This window comes from Schistocerca cancellata, chromosome 1 (assembly GCF_023864275.1).
Source record: "Schistocerca cancellata isolate TAMUIC-IGC-003103 chromosome 1, iqSchCanc2.1, whole genome shotgun sequence".
Lineage (NCBI taxonomy): Eukaryota > Metazoa > Arthropoda > Insecta > Orthoptera > Acrididae > Schistocerca > Schistocerca cancellata.
In genome coordinates this window covers 121,415,554-121,438,410 of record NC_064626.1, presented here as the reverse complement: position 1 = coordinate 121,438,410, position 22,857 = coordinate 121,415,554, and the positions used below count along the sequence as shown (strand labels likewise).

At 36.9% G+C, this 22,857-nt stretch overlaps 1 protein-coding gene across 7 annotated transcripts in view; it reads left to right on the top strand.

Moving 5' to 3' along the window:
- The window catches only part of LOC126166701 (arfGAP with SH3 domain, ANK repeat and PH domain-containing protein), a 304,337-nt gene that overhangs the window by 226,614 nt on the left and 54,866 nt on the right, over nt 1-22,857 (top strand). For 5 of the 7 annotated variants that reach the window (XM_049920428.1, XM_049920423.1, XM_049920426.1 and 2 more), the window contains exons 10-12: nt 683-961; nt 7,931-8,050; nt 20,926-21,118. In XM_049920428.1, coding sequence (XP_049776385.1) covers nt 683-961; nt 7,931-8,050; nt 20,926-21,118 — 592 coding nt within the window. The remainder of the gene's footprint in view (nt 1-682; nt 962-7,930; nt 8,051-20,925; nt 21,119-22,857) is intronic. The other 2 variants (XM_049920429.1, XM_049920425.1) reach the window with 1 other exon arrangement.

Sequence of the window (22,857 nt, the reverse complement as noted above, 5' to 3'; positions counted from 1 at the left end):
GTGTGGCCTTAGATACAGCTGCTACCCATGCGAAGCCAGGGTGGGTTGCTAGTGTATTTATATGTGACACCCTATTAGGAATGGGATGAGTCAAGTCTCTCCCATGTGTATGTAACAGTTTAACTCAAATATCTGCTTGACTTAGCCTGGTCAAATGACTCGCCTGAACTGTGATGAAGAGATTCCACTTGAATAATTGTGATGAGACTGGCTCCAAAAGAGAATATTTGTTAAAATTGTTGACACCAACATCAAATGAACATCTTCACTGATAATCTTACAAGACTGAGAATTTACTTAAAAGATGCATAACCATCAGCATTTAGAGTAAAGACTACGCTGCAGTTAGAAGCTCCCTTGATCTACTTATTATACTAGTGTTACTAATCACTAAGTAATTGGCAGCTAACTGATTTTTTTCTGCATTAATAATTAATGTAATAGTAGAGAAATTGTATCCCATTTTTATTGGTAACAGAAAGTTCCACTGAGTGCTTTTATTAAAAAAATTCTGTTTTCTGAAACATGAAATTGTGTTTTTGAACACTATGTATATTTATGTGAGATTAGAGCACATAAAAGTGAATGTATACTGTTATCCATTTTATGCAGCAATATTTATGAAGCTGAAACCAAAAATTAGGCTTGAACCCCTTTTTAACAGAAGTGTCATGTTTTATAGGATTGTGGGGAGACAGCACTTCATCTTGCAGTGGCACGTGAGATGGGGAATTCACTCCACCTGGTTGACTTCTTGGTGCAGAACATGTCAACACATTCTCTAGACCGTGGCACAACTCCAGGAGGTGACACTGCACTACATCTCTGTGCCCTCCATGATCGACCTGAATGTATGAAGCTGCTGTTGCGCAGTGGAGCTGATCCGACAGTGCGTAATTCTCGAGACAAAACACCAATGGATATAGCCCAGGAGCGTGGTCACTCAACCTGTGAGGAACTGGTCTGTACAACTATCTACATTCAGATGTTTTATAAATACATAGGCTTTCATGACAACTGCCAAACTCATTAAAATCCTTCTGGGTGTACTGCCATGTCCTTTTATAAAATACTTAACATGCTAAAATACTAAAATCACAGACGTTTTGATGATATTGCCTGAGTTGACCTGAGAAAGGCCACTGCAACACAGGTGGAACTTTGGTTATATTAGTATTTTATTATATTATTATTTATATTAGTTTTTTATATCAGTATTTTATTTATATTAGTATTTTCTCCTTCCCTCTTTCCTGATGGGGCGGCCGTTGGTTGCGGAGGCTTGAGTTTTGTGTGTATGTTTGTGTTATATATAACTTACCAAACGAAAGTGCTGGCGAGACACACAAACAAACACAAACATACACACAAAGTTCAAGCTTTCGCAGCCAACGGTTGCTTCGTCGGGAGGGAGAGGGAGGGACGAGGGGATGTGGGTTTTGGGGGAGAGGGTGGAAGGTCGTTCCGGTCTCGGGAGCGGGGGGACTTGCCTTAGGGGGAAGAAAGAACAGGTATACACTCGCACGCTGGCCGGAGTGGCTGAGCGGTTCTAGGTGCTACAGTCTGGAACCGCGCGACCGCTACGGTCGCAGGTTCGAATCCTGCCTCGGGCATGGATGTGTGTGATGTCCTTAGGTTAGTTAGGTTTAAGTAGTTCTAAGTTCTAGGGGACTGATGACCAAAGAAGTGAAGTCCCATAGTGCTCAGAGCCATTTGAACCATTTTTTATACACTCGCACACATACACGCACACACACACCCGTGTCCAGCCGCACATACACAGACACAAGCAGACATTTATGTCTGTGTATGTGCGGTTGGATGTGGGTGTGTGTGTGCGCGAGTGTATACCTGTCCTGTTTTCCCCCTAAGGTAAGTCTTTCCGCTCCCGGGATTGGAATGACTCCTTACCCTCTCCCTTAAAACCCACATCCTTTCATCTTTCCTTCTCCTTCCCTCTTTTCTGATGAAGCAACCGTTGGTTGCGAAAGCTTGAATTTTGTGTGTATGTTTGTGTTTGTTTGTGTGTCTATCGACCTGCCAGCGCTTTTGTTTGGTAAGTCTCATCATCTTTGTTTTTAGATATATTTTAGTATTTTATAAGATTGATATGACAGTACACCCAGAAAGATTTCAATGAGATCAGCTGTTTTAGCTAGCTGCTGGTTTTCTTTTTTGCAATGAATATAGACTTAATATAATGAGGAAATGTCTCTAATTTTTTCCTGTAATTGTGTTGGTTAACATTCGAAAGTAATGAGACAAGCATCTTCTACACTGATGACATTGCAAGGAAAAATATTTGACATGTTGTTGTTGTAGTCTTCAGTCCTGAGACTGGTTTGATACAGCTCTCCATGCTGCTCTATCCTGTGCAAGCTTCATCATCTCCCAATACCTACTGCAACATACATCCTTCTGAATCTGCTTAGTGTATTTATTTCTAGGTCTCCCTCTACAATTTTTACCCTCCACACTGCCCTCCAATACTAAATTGGTGATCCCTTGATGCCTCAGAACATGTCCTACCAACTGATCCCTCAGTCAAGTTGTGCCACAAACTCCTCTTCTCCCCAATTCTATTCAATACCTCCTCATTAGTTATGTTATCTACCCATCTAATCTTCATCATTATTCTGTAGCACCACATTTCGAAAGCTTCTATTCTCTTCTTGTCCAAACTATTTATCATCCATGTTTCACTTCGATACATGACTACACTCCATACAAATACTTTCAGAAACGACTTCCTGACACTTAAATCTATACTCAATGTTAACAAATTTCTCTTCTTCAGAAACGCTTTCCTTGCCATTGACAGTCTACATTTTATATCCTATATTTGACATAAAACTGTTTAAATAGTAAGTTCATTTATGAATTGCTCTCGATAGATGTTCAATATTCAGCATACATATTTACATTGGTAGGTGGTTAAAATTTTTCATAGTATGTGGTAAATGGAAATGTCGTGTGGCTAGGGCTTCCTGTCGGGTAGACCAGTCGCCTGGTGCAAGTCTTTTTAGTTCATTGCACTTCAGTGACTTGCATGTCAATGGGGATGAGATGATGAGATGATGATGATGATGATGATGATGAAGAAGACAACACAACACCCAGTCCCTGAGCAGAGAAAATCCCCGACCTAGCCATGAATCGAACTCAGGCTCCTTGGCGTGGCAGTCTGCCGCGCTGACCCCTCAGCTATTGATACAGACATAGTATGTGGTAATGGCAGAGTAATACTTGGAGGATTTCACTGGAACAGTGATTTACATATTCTTTCCCACTGGGATGAAAAACTGACTTTATGTGATAATGTCACAATATGATGGAATAAGGGTGAAGTTAAGGTTACAACTTAAGAGAAATGAAATGTAATGAAAATTTGAAAAGTAGGCATGTATTCTCTGCAGTGAGATGTGCAAATCATGAAGTTCCTTGCAGGTTAAAACTGTGCATTCGGTTGGAACTTGAACACAGACTTTGGCCTTGCGCCGGCAGTGTTCTTGCTAGTCTTTTTTCTATGTGGGTCAACAGCCACTGTAAATCTGTAAATTTCTTGAAGCACACCATTTTCCTGCATTGGTTGTTATTTAATTTGAAATAAATTTATTTCATTATTGAGCAGTTAGTTAGTTTTGCCCCCATGGGCATTATCAGGCTATGTCCAAATAAAAATTGTTATGCCACCAGCATTTTATATTCCACACTTCATTGTGGAGAAAAATCAACATCAGAGTTTTGCGCAGATGTGATAGGTGTGGATGCAGCAATCGTGTATGTAAAGTACATATTACGTAAAACAGAAAAAGTGTAACCCTTATGCAGTTTTTGTCACTGTGTCAGCATGCGTAACACGTTAATACGTAGCATAAATATTGAAGTGGGAACACACATAATGTGTTTAACATCATGAGGCAGCAAAATTAGCTAATGAAATGTTTATTTCAAAATGAACAAACAGCATACACAACAAAATGACTTCTTGTAAAATATGAGAAAAAGAAGTGCTCTTACCAACCGAAGTTGTGAGCCATGCCTGGGTAGCACCCTCAGCCAGTAACGTCTTGCTGAACTGGCACTACTGCAAGACAAGGTAAGACAGAGAATGGCTCAGCTGCAATATAGTATGATGGTTTGCAGGATGAATCTCTCAGTGTGCTGAAACTATGTATCATTGTGAACGTTCCTGACACATTAAAACTGTGTACCAGGTTGGGACTGCAGTGTGGACCAAGCCTTGATCTGCACCCGCATACCTCTTGGGAGCAAAAGCATCATGCAAAAGATAAGGTCTGCATTCAAATTCTAGGCTGGTGTCTGGGAAGGTTCACATCAGTATCCAGTCTGCTGCAGACTGAATGGTTCATCCTAGACACAAATTATTCTTGTGCTGAATCAGATCTGTAGAGGATCACAAAAGTAGTTTGTATTAACAGTATTTCAAGATTCATTTTATCATCAGCTATATCAATCTAGGGAAGCCACAGAAATTTCCATTTGTCAGTGGTTAGTTGTTCACTCTGGCAGTGGACGGTGTGTGAGGGTTTTAAGATACATTTATAAGATGTCACCTATATGTAAGAGATCAGGCACTGAACAAGAGAGCGATAATATTAAAATATTTCACAATTTTGGACATGACAATTACATTAGTGTAAAGTGAGAGATATTAGAGTGCCTACTTTCAACAGATATTGTTGTTTTGGTCCCTATCTGTATTTGCAACTATAATGCACTAGTAAGGTAAGATTCTGCTTTTCAGTTCAGATTTATGAGTTCACTCAGTGAAAGTTTCTTAGATTTTTGCACCTGAATACCTGCTGGCAAAAATGTTCTCTCAAAATGTCAATTTTTCAGGAGCGAACAAAAACAAGAAAACAAGTGGAATGTTTGTGAATGCTTTTGTTCTGTCATTGGTAATCAGTTTAAATGAGTTCACTAATTTGTAATGTACAATAATTTGGACAATGTGTGAATTTAAAATCAAGATATGAGAAATGATCATTGGACGTTCATGCAAAAATGTTGTAATTTTAATTGAAGTAGCACATTTTTGCAGGTTACAACATCTGTGCCACTAAAAGTTTTTAATACTTTTTTGTTTTTGATTTATTCTAGATGAAAGTGATGAAACAGAACATATATTTGCAATTTGCATTATTCGTTGTTAGAACTTCCCATTGATTAACAGAATTCACTGAACACTAGAAACATAGTTGCAAAAGAATATTTTGCAGTGATTAACCATCACATTGTCACTTCTTTAGGTTCTCATAAAACGCTCGATATTTTTCTGGGATACATCTACACATTTTTATCAGATTAGCGTTCTTTTCCACAGATACAGGGAGTGGGACTCCATACTGTCTGGGTAGGTTATTCAAGCTAATTATAATCATCTTGTGGTTCAATTCTTCTTCTTGTCTCCATGCTTGCTAAGAAAATGGGATGAGAAGTTCCGCCTTATGCAAGACACCTTTCTTTCTTTTGTTTCACCCATACATATTTCAGCACTTTTGTGCTATCGTCAGTGGGTTTTATTTTTATTTTTGACTTACATGATGATATTGTCCACTTGTTTTGGTAGCTGTTCTGCTACACAATATACAACTTGTCATAGTTTTGAAGTTGTGGTACGTTTTCCTGTGTTGTTGGCAAAGTAAATAGGCTTACTTCTTTGCCTGTGTTGGCATGGCAATGCAGTTTTTCCGATTACTCGAAACATAGGTGGAGTTTCCGCTGCCATTACATGTTGTATCTTTGAAGATTTTCTTTTTAATAGCCGACACATCAATGAAATCGTCTTGCTGCATGTAACAGACCAAAAACCAATTTTTTGGTCTTGCAGTTGCTATTACCTAGACCCATTAAAATGGCTCATACACAAGGTAGCTCCTCTTGATTCTCCCACTTAATGCAAATTCTTGATCACAACATAAAAAGTTGTGCACGGTGATTAGAAATTTTTGCTCCACAGATGTGAAGTACTTAAAGTTCACCAGATATTGATGTAAAATAATAGCTTTCCAATTATTGTTCTGTCATATACATCAATCTGACCACATCACAAGTTCTTTCTCCACCCACTTTCAGTACTGAAAATTCAAAGACTGAGCGAGATGGTGCAGTGGTTAGCACACTGGACTCACATTTGGGAGGACAACAGTTCAAACCTGTGTCCAGCCATCCTGATTTAAGTTTTCCGTGATTTTCCCTAAACTGCTTGAGGCAAATCCTTCCCTAATCTGATGGGAAAGATGATCTCGGTGTGTGGTCCTCTCCCCAAAATCAACCATCCAACCAAAATTCATAGGTTATATACTTCAGGAGGCAAGAGGTAATTTCTGCTGATCCCTGTCTGGCTACATTTTCAGATCATACACACATATCCACATCCTATTGTCACCAACATTATGTATTGCTTGAGTGCATGTTGACAACTAACATTGATAGAGAATTTTCTTTCTTTCCGTTTCACTTTCACTGTTAACTATCTGAAGGAACATTCTGACACAATACCCACATTAGTCCAAACATGGCACTCCAAAGCCTAAATTATATTCTACCCTGAAAATATCTCTGTATACTCTTTCACTGCATTATTGTGTAGGATTCTCTTCTTTAAAGAGTTGGTAAAGTTTATTAATATTCAGATCGAAGCTCAGGCAGAGCTTTTCATTTGTACGTCTCAAGTAGTGGCTTTCTCGTTTTGGTAACTTCTCAATGTGGTTTGTTATCAAATCCTTCAGGCCGTCCTGCAGTTTGTTTTGGCAATTCCTATGCCTAACCATTTTGTCTTCAAATGGCATGCCATGTTTTATCTACTCTTGGAGCATTTGCAGATGACTTGCAATGATTCTGTATACCACGCGCAAAAGTTTCTGACAGACCTGAGTTTGTTGTACATTTCTTCTCAAAAAGTACTTAAATGTGCAGTGTCTGCACAAAATGACCTCCTTAGTCTCTTTGAGCTTGGTATCAGCTATTTCAATACATGGTGAAGCTAAATGTCTTGTTTGTGCATTATAGTTCCTAATTGTAGAATTCTTCAAATAGCATTTTGTTGTCCTCCAGACTTAGTGTCCTGCACTGGTATTTACATTTACAGGTAGCAATATGTAAAAAGAGCAGGACATATAAGCAAAGTTAATATAATACAGGTGATAATAAAGGCTCTGATTATACTTTAAATATAATATAGGCAATTTATCATATGAATCTCCCATTAAACATAGTGATTTTTTTTTTAGATTGTCTTCACATTGTTTTTGTACCTGGCTGTTCAGAAGTGATTTCCCCCCAACACAGGTTCTTTATTATGGGCCAAGTTTGATTGCCACAAATTCTATTTGTGTTTCTTTACATTCCTGATCCATTTATTGTTCTTAATTTTACATTTCCATTCTCTGTTTATGTTTTCACACATACTCCACATGACTTTCCTCCTCCATTGTTACATTTAGCCACCCAAGCAACCTGCAGCAGATTTGCAACAAAAGAAAAAGAGCACTTAATGTACATATTTGCAAACATAACTTCCTATGTGTCTCACTGTTGCTGGATACAATAGCTATATGTGAAAACCCAGCATTTTAGGAAAGTGAGCGTTACAACATTGTTGCTGGCAGATATTCACTTTTTGTTTTCTTTGCATCTTATTTCCTGAATGGAATCACTGGTTGAAGAAGCTTAAGGTATCTCAATATAGTTAGTATTGCTTTGGATTTTTTTTCTTGGAAAGTACAGCTTTCAATTTTTGTACTACTTTTCTGTATTGTAAAATATGTTACGGTCATCACTTTCCTCCTCATTATCGCACATTACTCCCCTTCATCCTCCTCCTCCTCCTCCTCCTCCTCCTCATCATCATCATCATCATCATAATCTAAATATTGTACTTGACTAAAATATTTTCTGTATTCAGCTGCGCCATGCACTTCAGAGGCAGAAGAGTCATTTTGATAATGTGAACATTGACTGGAATTTGTCACACGATGAGGGGTCAACAGATTTCTCAGATGATGAAACAATCATTGATGACAGGGTAAGCAAAATAAAAGTTGCAAATACATTATTAAATAAGAAATCAAAATATGTTTTTCACTTAAGTTTTGCTGACATAATCACAAATTTGCAACAGATTTGTAATGTCAGTTTGACATGGCAGCTGAGATTCCTTGACAAAATGGAAGGTTCAGTGATTCTGAAGAATCAGTACTTTTTGCAGACGATACGAGCATTTTTATTAAGGGAGTTAGTGAAGCGGACCTACAAGAAAAAATAGCTTCAACAATGAATGAGATAGCTGAATGGTTCAAGGACGATTACTTAATTATAAATGACCCAAAAAAAGAGAGAGAGAGAGAGAGATTGGGAAATGCCTCATATAACAAACTTCTTTTACAAAATTTTTAGGTGTATGGCTGGACAATAACTTGAGATGGGAAAAACATGTTGAACTATTGAATAAAAAACTTAGTAAATACTTCTATATATTACGAAAACTTAAAGAAAACTGCAATTTTGAAACAGTACTATGTGCCTACTAATCTTACATACATAGTAATCTAAGATATGGTATTATATTTTGGGGGAATACAGGTTTCACAAAAAGTTGTTTTAAGCTCCAAAAGAGAGCTATTCTTATTCTGAAGGGTGTTGCCTACAGAGATCCATGTAGAGGACTCTTTGAGGAGTTTGAAAATTTTGACCCTCCCTAGTTTATTCATCTATGAATCAGTATGTTTCCTGAAGTCAAATCAAGAATTCTCTTCTCTAAACAGTCAAGTACACAACTATCAAACCAGAAACAGGCATGATTTCCATAGAAACATACATTCAAAATCCCTGTACCAAAATAGTGTGATGTATCTACCCAAAATAATGTTCAATGTCTTACTGAAAGAAACAAAAAGAATACAAAACTTACATATATTTAAAAAATAATTGAAGAGGTTAGTATTAGGTCAAAGTTTCTATAATGTTGATGAATTTCTTTGCTATATATAGTGCTCATCTTTTGATTTTTCTGCATAAACCTTTATTTTTTCCAACTTGCATGTAAAAAGAAGACAAAATATGTGAAGTGTAATTAAGAAAATATTGAAGTGTAATTAAGAAAATTTTATTTGCCTTAATAGATTTTTTGTATAAAACCTGTAAATTTTTTTTCATCTTGCATGTAAAAAGAAGGCAAAATATGTAAAGTGTAACAAGAAAATGTTATTTCCCTTCTCTCTCTCTCTCTCTCTCTCTCTCTCTCTGTTCCTATATCATGTATACGATAAAATGGATGTAATAAATTGAATTGAATTGAAACTTCAGACACTGTCATTTCAAAAAGAGGTATTGCTTATGCGGCTATTTTAGTATGTTATGTTATAAAGATCTGATCAGATATGGTTAATGCAGGAGTAAGTCTAATAATGAGTGAGAAAATAGTAATGTAACTAAGCTATTGTGAACAGCATAATGAATGTATTGCAGTAGTGAAGATAGACATGAATCTAACACCTACTACAATAGTACCCCTTCATATGCCAATAGCTCCACAGATGATAAAGAGATGGAAAGAACCTATAATGTAACTAAAGAAATTATTAAGATAGTTATGGAGCATGAAAATTTAATTGTTATGGATGACTGGAATACTATAGTAAACAAAGGAAGTGGAGGAAAAACAGCAGGAGAACATGGACTAGGAGAAAGGAATGAAAGGGGAAGCCATGTGGTAGAATTTTGCACAGAGCATAATTTATTCACTGAAAAAACTCGGTGTAGGAAAAAGAGTCCTGGAGACAGAGAAAGGTTTCACATAGATTACAGAGGAAAGCAAGGAGAAATTTGGAAAGGGAATTAAAATTCAGGGAAAAGAAATGAAGAGTTTGAGGTTGGTCACCAACATTTTAATTCTTTCAGACAGAGTAAAGGACTTCAAATGTTGTTGAATGGGGTGGCAGCATCAAAGGAGGATATAAGATGAACATTAGCAAAAGCCAAACGGAGGTCATGGAATGCAGCCAAATTAAATCAGGTGATACGCGGGAATTAGATTAGGAAATGAGACACTAAAAGTAGGAGATGAGTTTTGTTATTTGGACAATAAAATGACTTATGATGCCTGAAGTAAAGAGTGAATAAATATAGAATGGAAATGGCAAGAAAAGTCGTTCTAAGGAAGAGAAATTTGTTAACACCAAATATAAATTTAATAGTGAAACTGGGATCATAAGCAGTACTGATGAGAAGAGAATGGAAGCTTTTGAAATATGATGCTACAGAAAAATGCTGAAGGTTATGTGGGGTGATAGTGTACAGAAAGATTAGGTACCAAATAAAATCGGGGAGAAAAGAAATTTGTGGCATAATTTGACTAAAGAGGGATTGGTTGATAGGACACATTCTCAGATATCGAGGCAAGAGTATTGTGTAGAGCTGCATCAAACCAGACCTCAACAACAACAACACAAGACAACTATTTCGGAATCAGATTTCAAACTGCAAAAATGTTTCCAGCGGCAAATGTAGACTCTGACCTTACTGATTATGAACTGCAGATTAAAACTGAAGAAATTGCTGAGAGGTAGGAAATTAAGGCAATGGGACCTGGATAAATGGAATGAACCAAAGTTAGTTTGGAGTTTCATAAATAGCTTTAGGGCACAATTGACTGAAACAGGAGAAATAAATGCAATAACAGATGAGTGGGTGGCATAGAGAGATGAAAATAGTGACAGTAGTAGAAGATTAAATAAGCAAAAAGACAAGGCCCAGTAGAAAACCTTGGATGACTCAAGATATATTGAATTTAATTGAGGGAGGAGAAAATATAGAAACGTAGGAAATGAAAAGAGCAAAAGTGAATACAATGTCTAAATTATGGGACTGATAGAAAGGGCAAAGTGACAAAGCATGACAGGTTAGAGGACAAATTCAAGCCTGTAGTAGCATGCATGGCTAGGGGAAAGATAGATGCTGCCTATAGGAGAATTGAAGAGGCCTTCAGAGAAAGAGAAACTACTGTATAACTATCACATGCTCCGACTGAAAGTCAGTAATAAGAAAAGAGAGGAAAGGTGTAAAGGGATGTACTGAGAGGCTATACAAGAGAAACAGACATGTAGACAATAGTATATAAAGGAAATAAGAAGTAATTGAAGATCAAATGGGAGATATGACACTGCAAGAAGACTTTGACAGAGCAATGTATGACCTAAGTCAAAATAAGGCCCTAGGAGCAAACAACATTCCCTCAGAATTATTGAGATCCCTGGGACAGCCAGGCATAACAAAACTATTAAATCTGATGTTCAAGATGTATGATACAGGTGAAATACCCTTAGTCTTCAAGAAGGCTGTAATAATTTTAATTTAAAAAAAAGGCTGATGCAGTCAGATGTGAACATTTCCTGATTATCTGTTAATAAGTAATAGTTGCAAAATAATGACAAGAATTATTTATAGAAGAATGTTAAAACTGATAAAAAAAACAACCTTGAGGGAAATAAGTTAGGGCTCCAGAGAAATGTGGGAAGACACAAGACAACACTGACCTGATGACTTCTCATATAAGAATAACTGAAAAGAACTGGTGTTTGTAGTATTTGTAGAGTTTGAGAAAGACAGTTGTGACTGGAATACCCTTTTCAAAACAATGAAGGTGGCAAGTATAAAATACAGGGAGTAAAAGGATATTAACAATTTATAAAGAAACCAGACTGCAATTATAAAGTGTAATTTAGTCAGTACACTGAGGATACTGTGAGGAAACCAAGGAGAAATTTGGATAGGGAACTAAAGTTCAGGGTGAAGAAATAAAAACTTGGCGACCACCATTTTAATTCTTTCAGAGATGATCTTGAAAGGGCAGTTGAACAGAATTGACAATGTTGTGAAAAGTGATCAGAGGATGAATATCAACAAAAGTAAAACTAGGGTAATGGAATGTAGTTAAATGAAAACATGCAATGCTGATAAAACTGGGCTAGGAAATCAGATACTAAAAGTAGTACTTGAGTTTTCCTACAGTGGAATAATTGAGATGATGGCCAAAGTAGAGGGGATATAAAATGCAAACTGGCAATAGCTTGCATCAAATATAAATTTAAATATAAGAAGTCTTTTCTGAATGCATTTGTTTGGTGTATAGCCTTATATAAAGGTGAAATGTGGACAGTAAACAGTTCATGCGAGAAGAGAATGTGGTGTCGCAGATGAATGCTGAAGATTAGATGTGTGTATTAAATACCATTGAGGAGATACTGAATGATTATGGGTTGATATGGTATACCCTGAAGGATCAAGGAATCATCAATTTGGTAATAGAAGGAAATGTGGAAGGCTTTGAATACAGTGAGTTGGTTGATCTTAACATGAACACAATGTTCAGATCATGTGGCAAGCATTCCTTGCTGCAAAAAGAACTATACACTGCAGGAAAAATGCAATCCCCCCCACTCTTGAAAAAAGAAAAAGAAAAGATAATGTGAAACTTGTGTTTATTACAGTATATAAAATGTTGAAACATCTTGCAGCAGTGCACCCAGATGACATCTTTGGCAATTGCTGGTATTTCAACAGGCAAACACTTTGTCATTTTCAAGGCACAAAGGCAAGAAAATTTATTTTTTCTGTTTAACTTGACCATGTCAGGGCCTCAGGGCCACCCCTTCCATCAGAGTAGGAATTACACACAATTACACATACTCAAACAATAATACACATACACAAACAGGTGCCATTAGTAATGTAATAATAAGAAAAATAATATAGGACATTAAGAATAATGGCAATACTGATTAGCTTAGCACTTTTAAAGTGTGTCTGCTTTTATCAGAAACATAAGGGATAATGAGATAGGAGAAGATTGCAAATGACAGTAACAATAGCTGTTAAGGAAAAAAAGGTTTTCAATAGATGACTGTATGATGGGAAGAGAACAATGGAAGGGGAAGGTGTGTTGACAAGAGTGTGGTGCAGATAGCTCTATGGAAGAGATACTGTAGTGATGGAAGGGGAACCATTAGCTCTCTTTTGAAGTTTGAAAGTAATTTAATTTCTCTGATATATTGAGGAAGATCATTCTGAAATCAGGTTCCTGATACAGAAAATAATACTGATAAGATGGATTTGTTATGTAGTGGTATAGAAAAGATTTTATTTTGTTGAGAATGAATATTTCTGCTGTGCTGTTCAGACAATAGCATTAGTTCAAAATAAATAAGAAGAAATGCAGTGACGGAGAAGATGATACAGCAAATACAGAGTATGACAGTCTCTATGCATTTTGACATATAGCCATGGTAATTGTTTCTAGGCAGAAGTGATACTGTCAAAGTATCAAACGTCACAATTGTATTGCACACAAGCAGTCTGTATCAACTCCAGCTGGTGAAAGTTCTCTTAGGAAAGTCCTTGAGGAAAGTGATCACCATAATCAAGTATAGGTAATATTAGTGATTCTATGAGTTTCTTTTTAAGCTCAAGAGGAAATACCTTTTTTTATATTTTTGAAGTGAATAGAGTGATGCTGATACCCTCTTACAGATCACAGTCATGTGTTTAGTCCAGTATTAGTGACAGTTCAAAAGTATCACCAAGTTATTTGCAGAAGCAAGGAAACATATTTCTCTGGTATTTATTGCTGAGTGTTGAAGGAATTCCCTGAATTGAGAGATAATAAGTCTTTGAAGAACTAATATTGCTTCCATTTTGGATGGTTTAAATTTCAAACATATGTTCTGTGCCCACTCTGATGAGGCAAGGCAGTCAGCATTTACATGCTGTGGATGGCTGTGCATGAGTTTTTTTTATCTTTGGTGTAGCTGAAGGTGTCTGTGTATGTGATATTTACAGTGGGACAGAATAGTCAAAATGTGGTTAGCAGATAATGAGAAAAGTAATGGACACAACATTGATTCTTGTGGGATCCCTGATAATCATCGCTCCATTGTGACCTTTTGTACTTATCATTACATACTGTTGACGGAATGTAATGTAGGAGTGGAACTGTTATACAGCACTTGAAGAAAAGTTTTGATTTGTGAGTTTAGTAAGTTGAATGTTAAGGCTAGTGGTGTCAAAAGCTTTGACAAAATCCGAAAAGCATCTAATAGTCACTTCTTGTCCCTCCTTAGCTTGTTTCAGTTCATCACTGACTTTTATAAGAGCAGTTATAATGCTGCTATTTTTGCAGAAATGAGAACTATGTACTCTGAAGCCTTATATAATGCTGGTAGAATGTAAATAGACCTGTAGTCATTTCTCACAGGCTGACAAACATGGTTTTGTAGATTTTTGTAGGAGAGATGATTATCAGATGTGGGGTGGCATTTATATGTCATTTGTATTGTGTCTCTGATACTGTTTTAAGGTGATCTGTATACCATAGTGCAAGTTTTCTCTTTACTCTTACAGTTTTTAAAGGAGTATGTTTATTGTATAAATTATTGAGTCTCTCAGTGAAATTAGATATTTCATAATTTATATTGAAGTTATTTCCTGCTAAGAAATATCCTGCCAAGAAATATCAGAGATATCAACTGTAAGTTGAGACGTATTCATGTGCTTAAAATCCCTAAAAGTTGTCAATTGTAGTTGGTTCTTTGGACATTTCTTAAAATAAGTCACGAGTGTTTCACTCGTGGGAGACTTGCCAGATGCAAAGATCTGGTTGCTCTGTGTGGACATTTCCTTTGAGATACTGATAAACATGTGCATATATGCTGTATGGTGAGTTGGCCCAAATGGAAACAGTGTAAGGTTTGAGCAGGAAAGCACACACCTGATTTTTGAAATGAACATACTGCTGTATAGAAAATGTATGTCTGTATCTCCAGCTACAAGTACATGGTCATGCAGAGATTCAAGCCCTGAGAGCATGGATTCAAAGCTAGGCAGCTGCCAAATTTGGGTGGCTTTTATAAGACAGATAAAACATTTTTGTTGGTAAGTATAATTTCAATAAACATGTATTTAGTCTGTTTGTCCTAATTTTTGGACATGACTGGCATTCCATCCCCTTGTCGTTTGGAGAGACATAGCTGTCAAGGCTTACAGAGTCCAATGGGATACTCTGCTTCAGCCATGTCTCCATCAGGAGTACAACATGAAAGCTGAGATCCTGAAATATTCAGTGAAACTGTGCAAGTGGTCTGTTAAAGACTGCACTTTTCTGTATGAGAGTTGTAACATAGAGCCATCTTAGTTGCTTCCACAATAAGCTGGCCAGTAAGAAGAAAAGTTGTCTTGGAAACAGGCAAGGCTCGATGCATTGCGGAATGCGAAGGGTATGGTAAGGGAGTGTGCTCAATGCACAATGAGTCAGATAGTGGTCTGAAGAAATAGGTAACCGGTAAGAGGTATTCGAGGTCGGGTATGCTGGCCATAACACAGAGCATGATAGTCAAGGGTATGTGAGTTTAGCAGAGAGAAAGATCCTTCAATTTAATGGATAAAGCAAGATTACAAAGTAATTAGTGAATAGAAATGTAATGCAGTACTAATAGTAATTATACTGAACAGGAACGAAAAATAATATTGTAAAAGGAAACATTGAGAACAATAGATAAACATTGTATTCAAGAATATGTTACTAATTAATAAAATCATAATTTAACAGTAAATTGATAATCAGGATCAAAGTACTATGATAATAATGAGGAAAATACTGAAATTCAGAGTATATGAGGACTGAAAGTATGAAAAATGATTCTGTAAATTAATAATTAGTAGTAATTACCAAAATAAAGTGCTCTAAGGAGGAATACAAGATGAAATGTGTAGAGAAAATCATTTTGGGCTCACACAGTTTATGCCTTTAAGTTCTGTGTTGGCACTCAGTTTTCTATAGCTGATTTGATTATTCTGCCTTCGATGATCCACACATTCTGTAAGCTAAACTGGGAAATCACACTATTCACTATTTTCATCCTGTCGGATGCAAGGTCCTCTTGTATTGTAACTCCTGATATCATTAGTTTCTTCTTTGCCCTGAAGACTTATGATCATTCCCAGTAGGACATGAATTTTATTATGATAAGTCCTAGTTTTGTGGGATCTGCCATCTGACCCTGAAACCTGTATGCCTACTTTTCACGAGCAGTACTGGTAACCACTTCATCTGTATTTTCATGAGATTCTTATGATATTCCAAACACTTTAAGATTATTACAAATAGGAATTGTTCAATTGCATGTTGGTCTTTCAGTGATCTGTTTTGAAACATATGCACTTCCTCATCAGCCTTGGCAACAGACTTCTTTAGGGTACTGATCTCATTCACACTGATTTCTGTGGAGCACTAGATTTTCTCAAGAACTGTTGTGGAGGTGGCATCAGTGATGGTTAGCATGACAAGGCATAAACACAATGAGAGGGGGCTATGCAATGAAACAGTGATGCAGCACAGCTGTCACCAGTCTGCAGACAAGCCCATCGAAATGTGTTGGCATGGGAGGCGGCATGGCAGTTTTTTCCAGGATCAGCTAGGCTCCTGCACTGCTGTTGCTGCAGATGGAGAAATCATTGCATGGTTTTCATTATCTTACTGCTATTTTAATGGTACACAGGCAGGAGGGTAAAAGATGGAAGTGTAGCACTGCCTTAGAAGCACCTAACATGAGATTTACAAGAGGTTGAAAACAGAGGATCTGTCGTGGAACACCTTTAAACATTGAATAAACTAGTGAGTTGTGTGCTGTGCAGCTCTCTTGCTAGCCACCATCTTGATCTTCATAAAGCCTTGGTAGGCAGGGCTGTGCTGAGCAAGACATATGAAGAAAGACACACGCACACACACACACACACACACACACACACACACACACACACACACTCTCTCTCTCTCTCTCTCTCTCTCTCTCTCTCTGTCTCTCTCTCTCTGTCTCCAGGGATAGAGCAGGATTCCAAGCAGAATTTAAGCAAAAACTTCCATCTCTATTTATAAGGTCACTTACTAATTTAACCTCCACTCCTTCCTTAATAGCATTATCCCAGTAGCTGGAAGTGCATGCCAGAATCTGCGTGTTGTGAGTGGCAGTGCAAATATGAACAGCTTTTTAGTACATCTGAATTCAATCCACCCAAATGTTCACTTCACTATGGTGTTGGGAAAGGATAGCTGTTTTCCCTCCCTTGAAGTACTGCTCAGGAGGAAGATCGAAGGTACTTTGGGATGTACCATTTATAGGAAGCTAACTCACATTGATTTGTATCTTTAGGCTGACAATTGTTGCTGTCCATCTCAGCATGTAATGGTACTTCATACCCTGTTCCATGAGACCAGTGTCACCCAAGACACTGAGAGTTTGTCAGCTGAGCTACCCCACCTTGAAGAGTCACATTTTGCCACAATGGTTGTGGTAAAAGACAAATCGAATATGCATTGTGCTGTTGGCCAATGGTGAATAGAGTGAGTGATGAAATAGCAACATAGCATCTAAGTCTACAGACCTTCTGCCCCATGCAGGTAGCATTTCCAACAGGGTTGGTCATATTCTTTGAAAATATAGAGTGACAGTCACTGTTTGCATAGGGTGATGTCAACTGTATCCCTTGCAGTTGTGGCATGTCACCTATTGGTCATGCCATGTCTACTATATCCCCTACAGTTGTGCACATGTCATGTATTGGACAGGCCGTCAGAATCGTGGAGGACCGGTGTGTTGAGCACAAGCATGACACGTGCTTACAACAGCAAGGCAAATCTGCTATTTCAGAACATTGCTTTGATACTGGTCTCTATGGAGTATAACAAATAGAGATTCTGGAGTGCACAACCAACTATTGTGATAATGTTATTAAAGAACAAATGGAGGTTAAATTAGCAAGTGACTTCATAAATAGAGATGGATGTTTTTGCTGTAATTCAGCTTGGAATCCTACCCTCTCCCTTGTCAAACAACAGAAGGGCAGAGCAAATACTACTTGCCCACTCATTGGTAATTAATATCCACTATTGATAACTTCTGACATTGGTCATCATTTATTGTGTAGTGGTAGCAGTTTTTGCAGTGTCTTTCATATTTATGCGTATGCCATATTTTGTTTCTTAGTAGGCATATTCCCACCTACTGAGGGTTTCAGTTTCCTTGCACAGCCCTCTCTCATTGCATTAATGCCCTGAAACTAATAAGTGTTTTCACCAGTGAAAATATCAGCAGTTGCAGAAAATGTCACCAGCTGTATTCCCGTAAGTTCTTCAAAAAAGAAAAGATAAGGTATACAGGAGTTGTAGGGCAGGAAGTGAATCAGGAGAGGCACCCATCTGGTATTTAAAATTTTGGAGCACTTCTTATAATGACTTGATGATAGTAAGAGTAGAGGCCTGAACTTGGGTACAAAATGGAAATTACAAATAAATAAAGATCTCAAGGAGACAGGTGAGGGAAGGTAATACAGGGAGATTTATAATGATAATCGTAATATTAGTAAGGCCTAGATTTCCATGCAAATGCATATTGCAAGCATGTTTGTATGGTTTAGTCTTCTGGAGAGTGAATTCATATTTCTAAGATTTCATTGATATAGCTCCATGAATTTAAACATTTATAATGCATTTTACACCATTTTTTGACCTCAGTGCATATATTGTAATAATTCACATGATAGCATCTTTAGTGAAGTTTTTTTAAGTGAACTGTGCCAGAAGTGTAGAACGTGCCTCATTTTGCAAATTTTGTAAATTTCGTAGTGAGCTCCAGTGCCCTAGTTCAGCATAGTAGAAGTCAATATATTTTGTACCAATGAATCTCAATAAGAAACAAGTCCTATTGTTGCTAAGTGATGCTGCCCCACATATGCTGAAGGCTGGAAAAGCGATTAAAATATTTTACTGTATCCTATCGCGTGTTATTTGTTCAACATGTGTGTTACATTTTGTAGCTGAAAGAGTACTACTAAAACTTTATAATGTGAGTATGCTGATATTCTCCACAGACAAGGTAAATAGGTGCACAAAATACAAAGGATTGATCATTCTGACATTATTAATTAAGTCATATGCTGACTTGTTTCCTGTTGAAGGTATTCTTGGAAGTATTTGTCCATGTTCCTGTATTTAAAGATATACTGGCACATTTAGCTTAGCCACTACAATCTGTGTTGACCAGATGAGGTACCTGGAAAATGCTGTGATCCTTTACAGTGATAATTTTGATGATGTCATATCAGTAAGAGACCATAAATTACCACAAATTAATTGAAGTTACCATCTGTTTGCTTCAGTCTATTGAAAAGTTGTGAGTTATTGCCCCGTAATTTTTTTTCCTCTGGCTTTGAGTCATACACACTTTTGATGCCATTAAAGCAGCTTGCATTAAAGATGCAGAAGTGGAATTCAAGAAAACAGATTTAAGCAAGACCTGATTTGCGTCATATCAAATTTTGTGCATATGTCTGTAGCAGTAACAAAGTTGGAAGCCACAGGGAACTGAAGAAATCTCTATCAATTACTGAAGAAATTGGAAAATAGAGAAGTAGATGTTGCAGTAAAAGATAAAATGAACAATATTATTGGATCAGATCCTGATTTTGAGTATATGAAGATGACAAAAAATATTTTGTGGCAAAAATGCAAAATGATTTCAGTTTTATCTGATTTAGTAAGAAATTGTTGCACATGTCTCTTCTTGTGACATAGAAAGGTCATTTTCTATGTACAGAAATGTTCTGTGTGATAAACACATGAGCCAAAGTGAAGACAAGTTGGAAAATTGTTTGCTGCATACTGTTTTTGAAGAAAATAGGAATAAATATAGAATTGAATTTCATATCATAAATTTTTTTTCTGTTCCAATGGTGAATAACGGAGAATAACATAGCAGTTGGTGAACTATCACGTAGGCTTCAGTATCACGTAGGCTTCAGTGCCTGATTGTGGGGTTTCCTTTTTTCCTTTATATTTTTTTTCTTTTGATGCCTCATTAGACATGTTTAATGACGTGATACTGCATGAATGAATGCATGTTTTACAATTTGGTAGTGCATGAGAAACCACAGCTCTAATTATTATTACTATTATTACTATTATTATTATTGATTATGTAGTGACAACTGAATATTTGTGCTAGACCAGCATTCAAAATTGAATTTCCTGCTAGTCATGACCAACTGCTTTAACTGTTAGTCCTTCTGAGCATGCCCTCAGACCTTATTCTGAAATCTTGAAGTTTTACTGTTACCTTATGGTATATTGAATTGCTGCTGCATTCAATTTCTGTGATCTGGTAATTCATTTTTCTTTAGTTTCATTTTTTACCAGGTTTGTAGAAGTGGAAATTTATGGTGAATGAACATGGGAGTTATTTTCTAGGAATTGTAGAATTCAGATTTTGTGAGGTAGTAACCAAAAGGCAACATCGCATGAAGATATAAACTTTCATCTTTGCAGCTACTACCCTTGTTAAGTCTATATACAGTGGTATTCAGAAAACAGCTACGCTGTCAATTTTAATGATATGCATAGGTTTATTTTTTCCCAATACCTTTTTTGTTTTTAATTTTTGAGTTTTGTTCCTGCTGTATTGGCAGAATTACATGTTTTTTTTCTTTCTCTGTATTATCAGTATTAGTGCATGTTGTAATAAGGAGCAAAAGTGCCACTGTAATCATTACCTTCCTCATAAACTGCTAGAAATTGCACTAAATGTTTTGAAGGTGGAGTTAATACTAATGAACTCAACCAAAAAACGCACACACACACACACACACACACACACACACACACACACACACACACACACACACACCACTATATCCTGGGTCTCAGGGTTGAGATGATGTTCTATTTACACAGAAAAGTCTTGTTTTGTCGCCTCTTTCATAACTCAGAATAAATTACAATATTTTACTAGATATATAACTATAGCTTTACAGTGGTGCACTGCCTGAAATAATCACATATTGTTTTGTCGTCCTCAGAATGGCTCAATAACTCCGGAGAAGAAGACACGGTCAAGGCCACCCAGCTATGCTGGAGGTGAGTCCCCCGTGAACCTGCGCTCTCGCTCCTCTACCTCTGACAGTATCAAGTCCGGCTCTGGCTCCAGCCCCAACAGCAACTACCGGCCGGTGCCACCCCCTCCCCCACCTCAGAATCGTAAACCTTGCATTGGTATGTATAATTGAACACCCATCATAAAAGACAACTGGTTTTCCCGACAGTGTGTGTGATTAGTTATTATGACAGACCTCAGCCAACGTGCAGGCCTATTTGTTATTGACAGGTAAATATTGATGCAAAGGTATGGAATATCATTTGTGTGCCAGGGAGTAAGGGACAAACATTTGGTTCAGTAGCTGCTTTCACCAAGGAAGTACCACATATTTAATGATACACTGATGGATGTAGAAACTGCTGTTGTCAGTGCACTTGGGTTTATATCTGTGTTTAATCTTCATTCAGTTGGGCATACAGAGCACTGAGATAGAGGAAAAAACAGATTAACAAAATAGAAAGTAAATTCAACCACTGGCTTGTGGATTTAATGTAACTTCCAGTAATAATACAATAACTGTATTTTGACCAGTATATCACATGCCTTCAAAGACTGCACGCAATATTTTAGCAATATTTCTACCCTTACAGAAAACTTTTGATTGTACAGAATACACTCCATTCAAGCAATGAGAATTAACTTCTTTACTTATAAGAAATGATACATCATATAAGTGGACATTTGTGTATTGACAACTTTGTTCGCTCAGTTTGAGCTTGGGGATTGACTACAATAAACTGACTATATATCTTACATATTTTACAATCACAATGTGGAACAGATCACATTCCTCTGGAATTTCAGAACTCATTGTTGGAAGTGGCAACCAAATGACTCGTCAAGATGGTATGTAGAATCTATAAGACTGGACAAACACCATCTGATTTTTGGAATAATACCGTGCACACATTGCTGAAGACAGCAAGGGCAGATAAATGTGAGACTATTGCACAATCACATTAACAGCCATACACCCAAGTTTCTGACAATAATGATATATGAAAGAGAGGGAAAGAAAACTGAGCATCTGTTGGATGATGATTCAAAAAGGTAAAGGGACTAGAGAGGCACTTTTGACATTGTGACTTAAGAAAAATTAAGACATATTCATAGGATGTGTCAGTCTAGAAAAAGTATTCAGCAATGTAAAATGGTGCAAGATATTTGAAATTCTTAGATAAATAGGATTAAGCTACAGGGAAAGATGGGTAATATGTAATATGTACAAGAACCAAAAGGCAAAAATAAGAATTGAAGACTAAGAATTAAGTCTTTGAAGTAAAAAGGATACAAGAGAGGAATGCTGTTTTTTGCCCCTACTGCTCAATCTACACATCAAAGAAACAATGACAGAGATTAAAGGAACAATGACAGAGATAAAAGAATGATTCAAGAGTGGGATTAAAATTCAGAGAGAAAGGATATCAGTGATAAGATTCACTGAGACATTGTTACCCTTACAAGGTTTACTCAAAAATGAATATCAGTAACAATTAAGTCAGAGGAGGAGCTGCTATTTACTTCCTGACACAATAATAATTAAAGTAGAACTGACTGCCAGTAGGTTTGGGGACTGGGATGAATCTTTAACTTTCAAAAGTCTTCAAAATTTCTTTATCAGAATAAATGGGGACTGAAAAAAGTGCTACCAAACCATGGATTGGTAGGGACAAGAGATGCAAGATGTTCTTCCTTGCTGCACTTGTCTTTCTCTGTTTACCTTGAGAAAGTTTAAACACATACCTTCAGGAGGTGCAATTCTTACTGCTGCCAATGAACACTTTTAAAATAATAAGGGAATTCCACTTAGCTTGCAGAGGTATAGGTCTCTGCTTCAGGGAGGAAAGAGGGACAA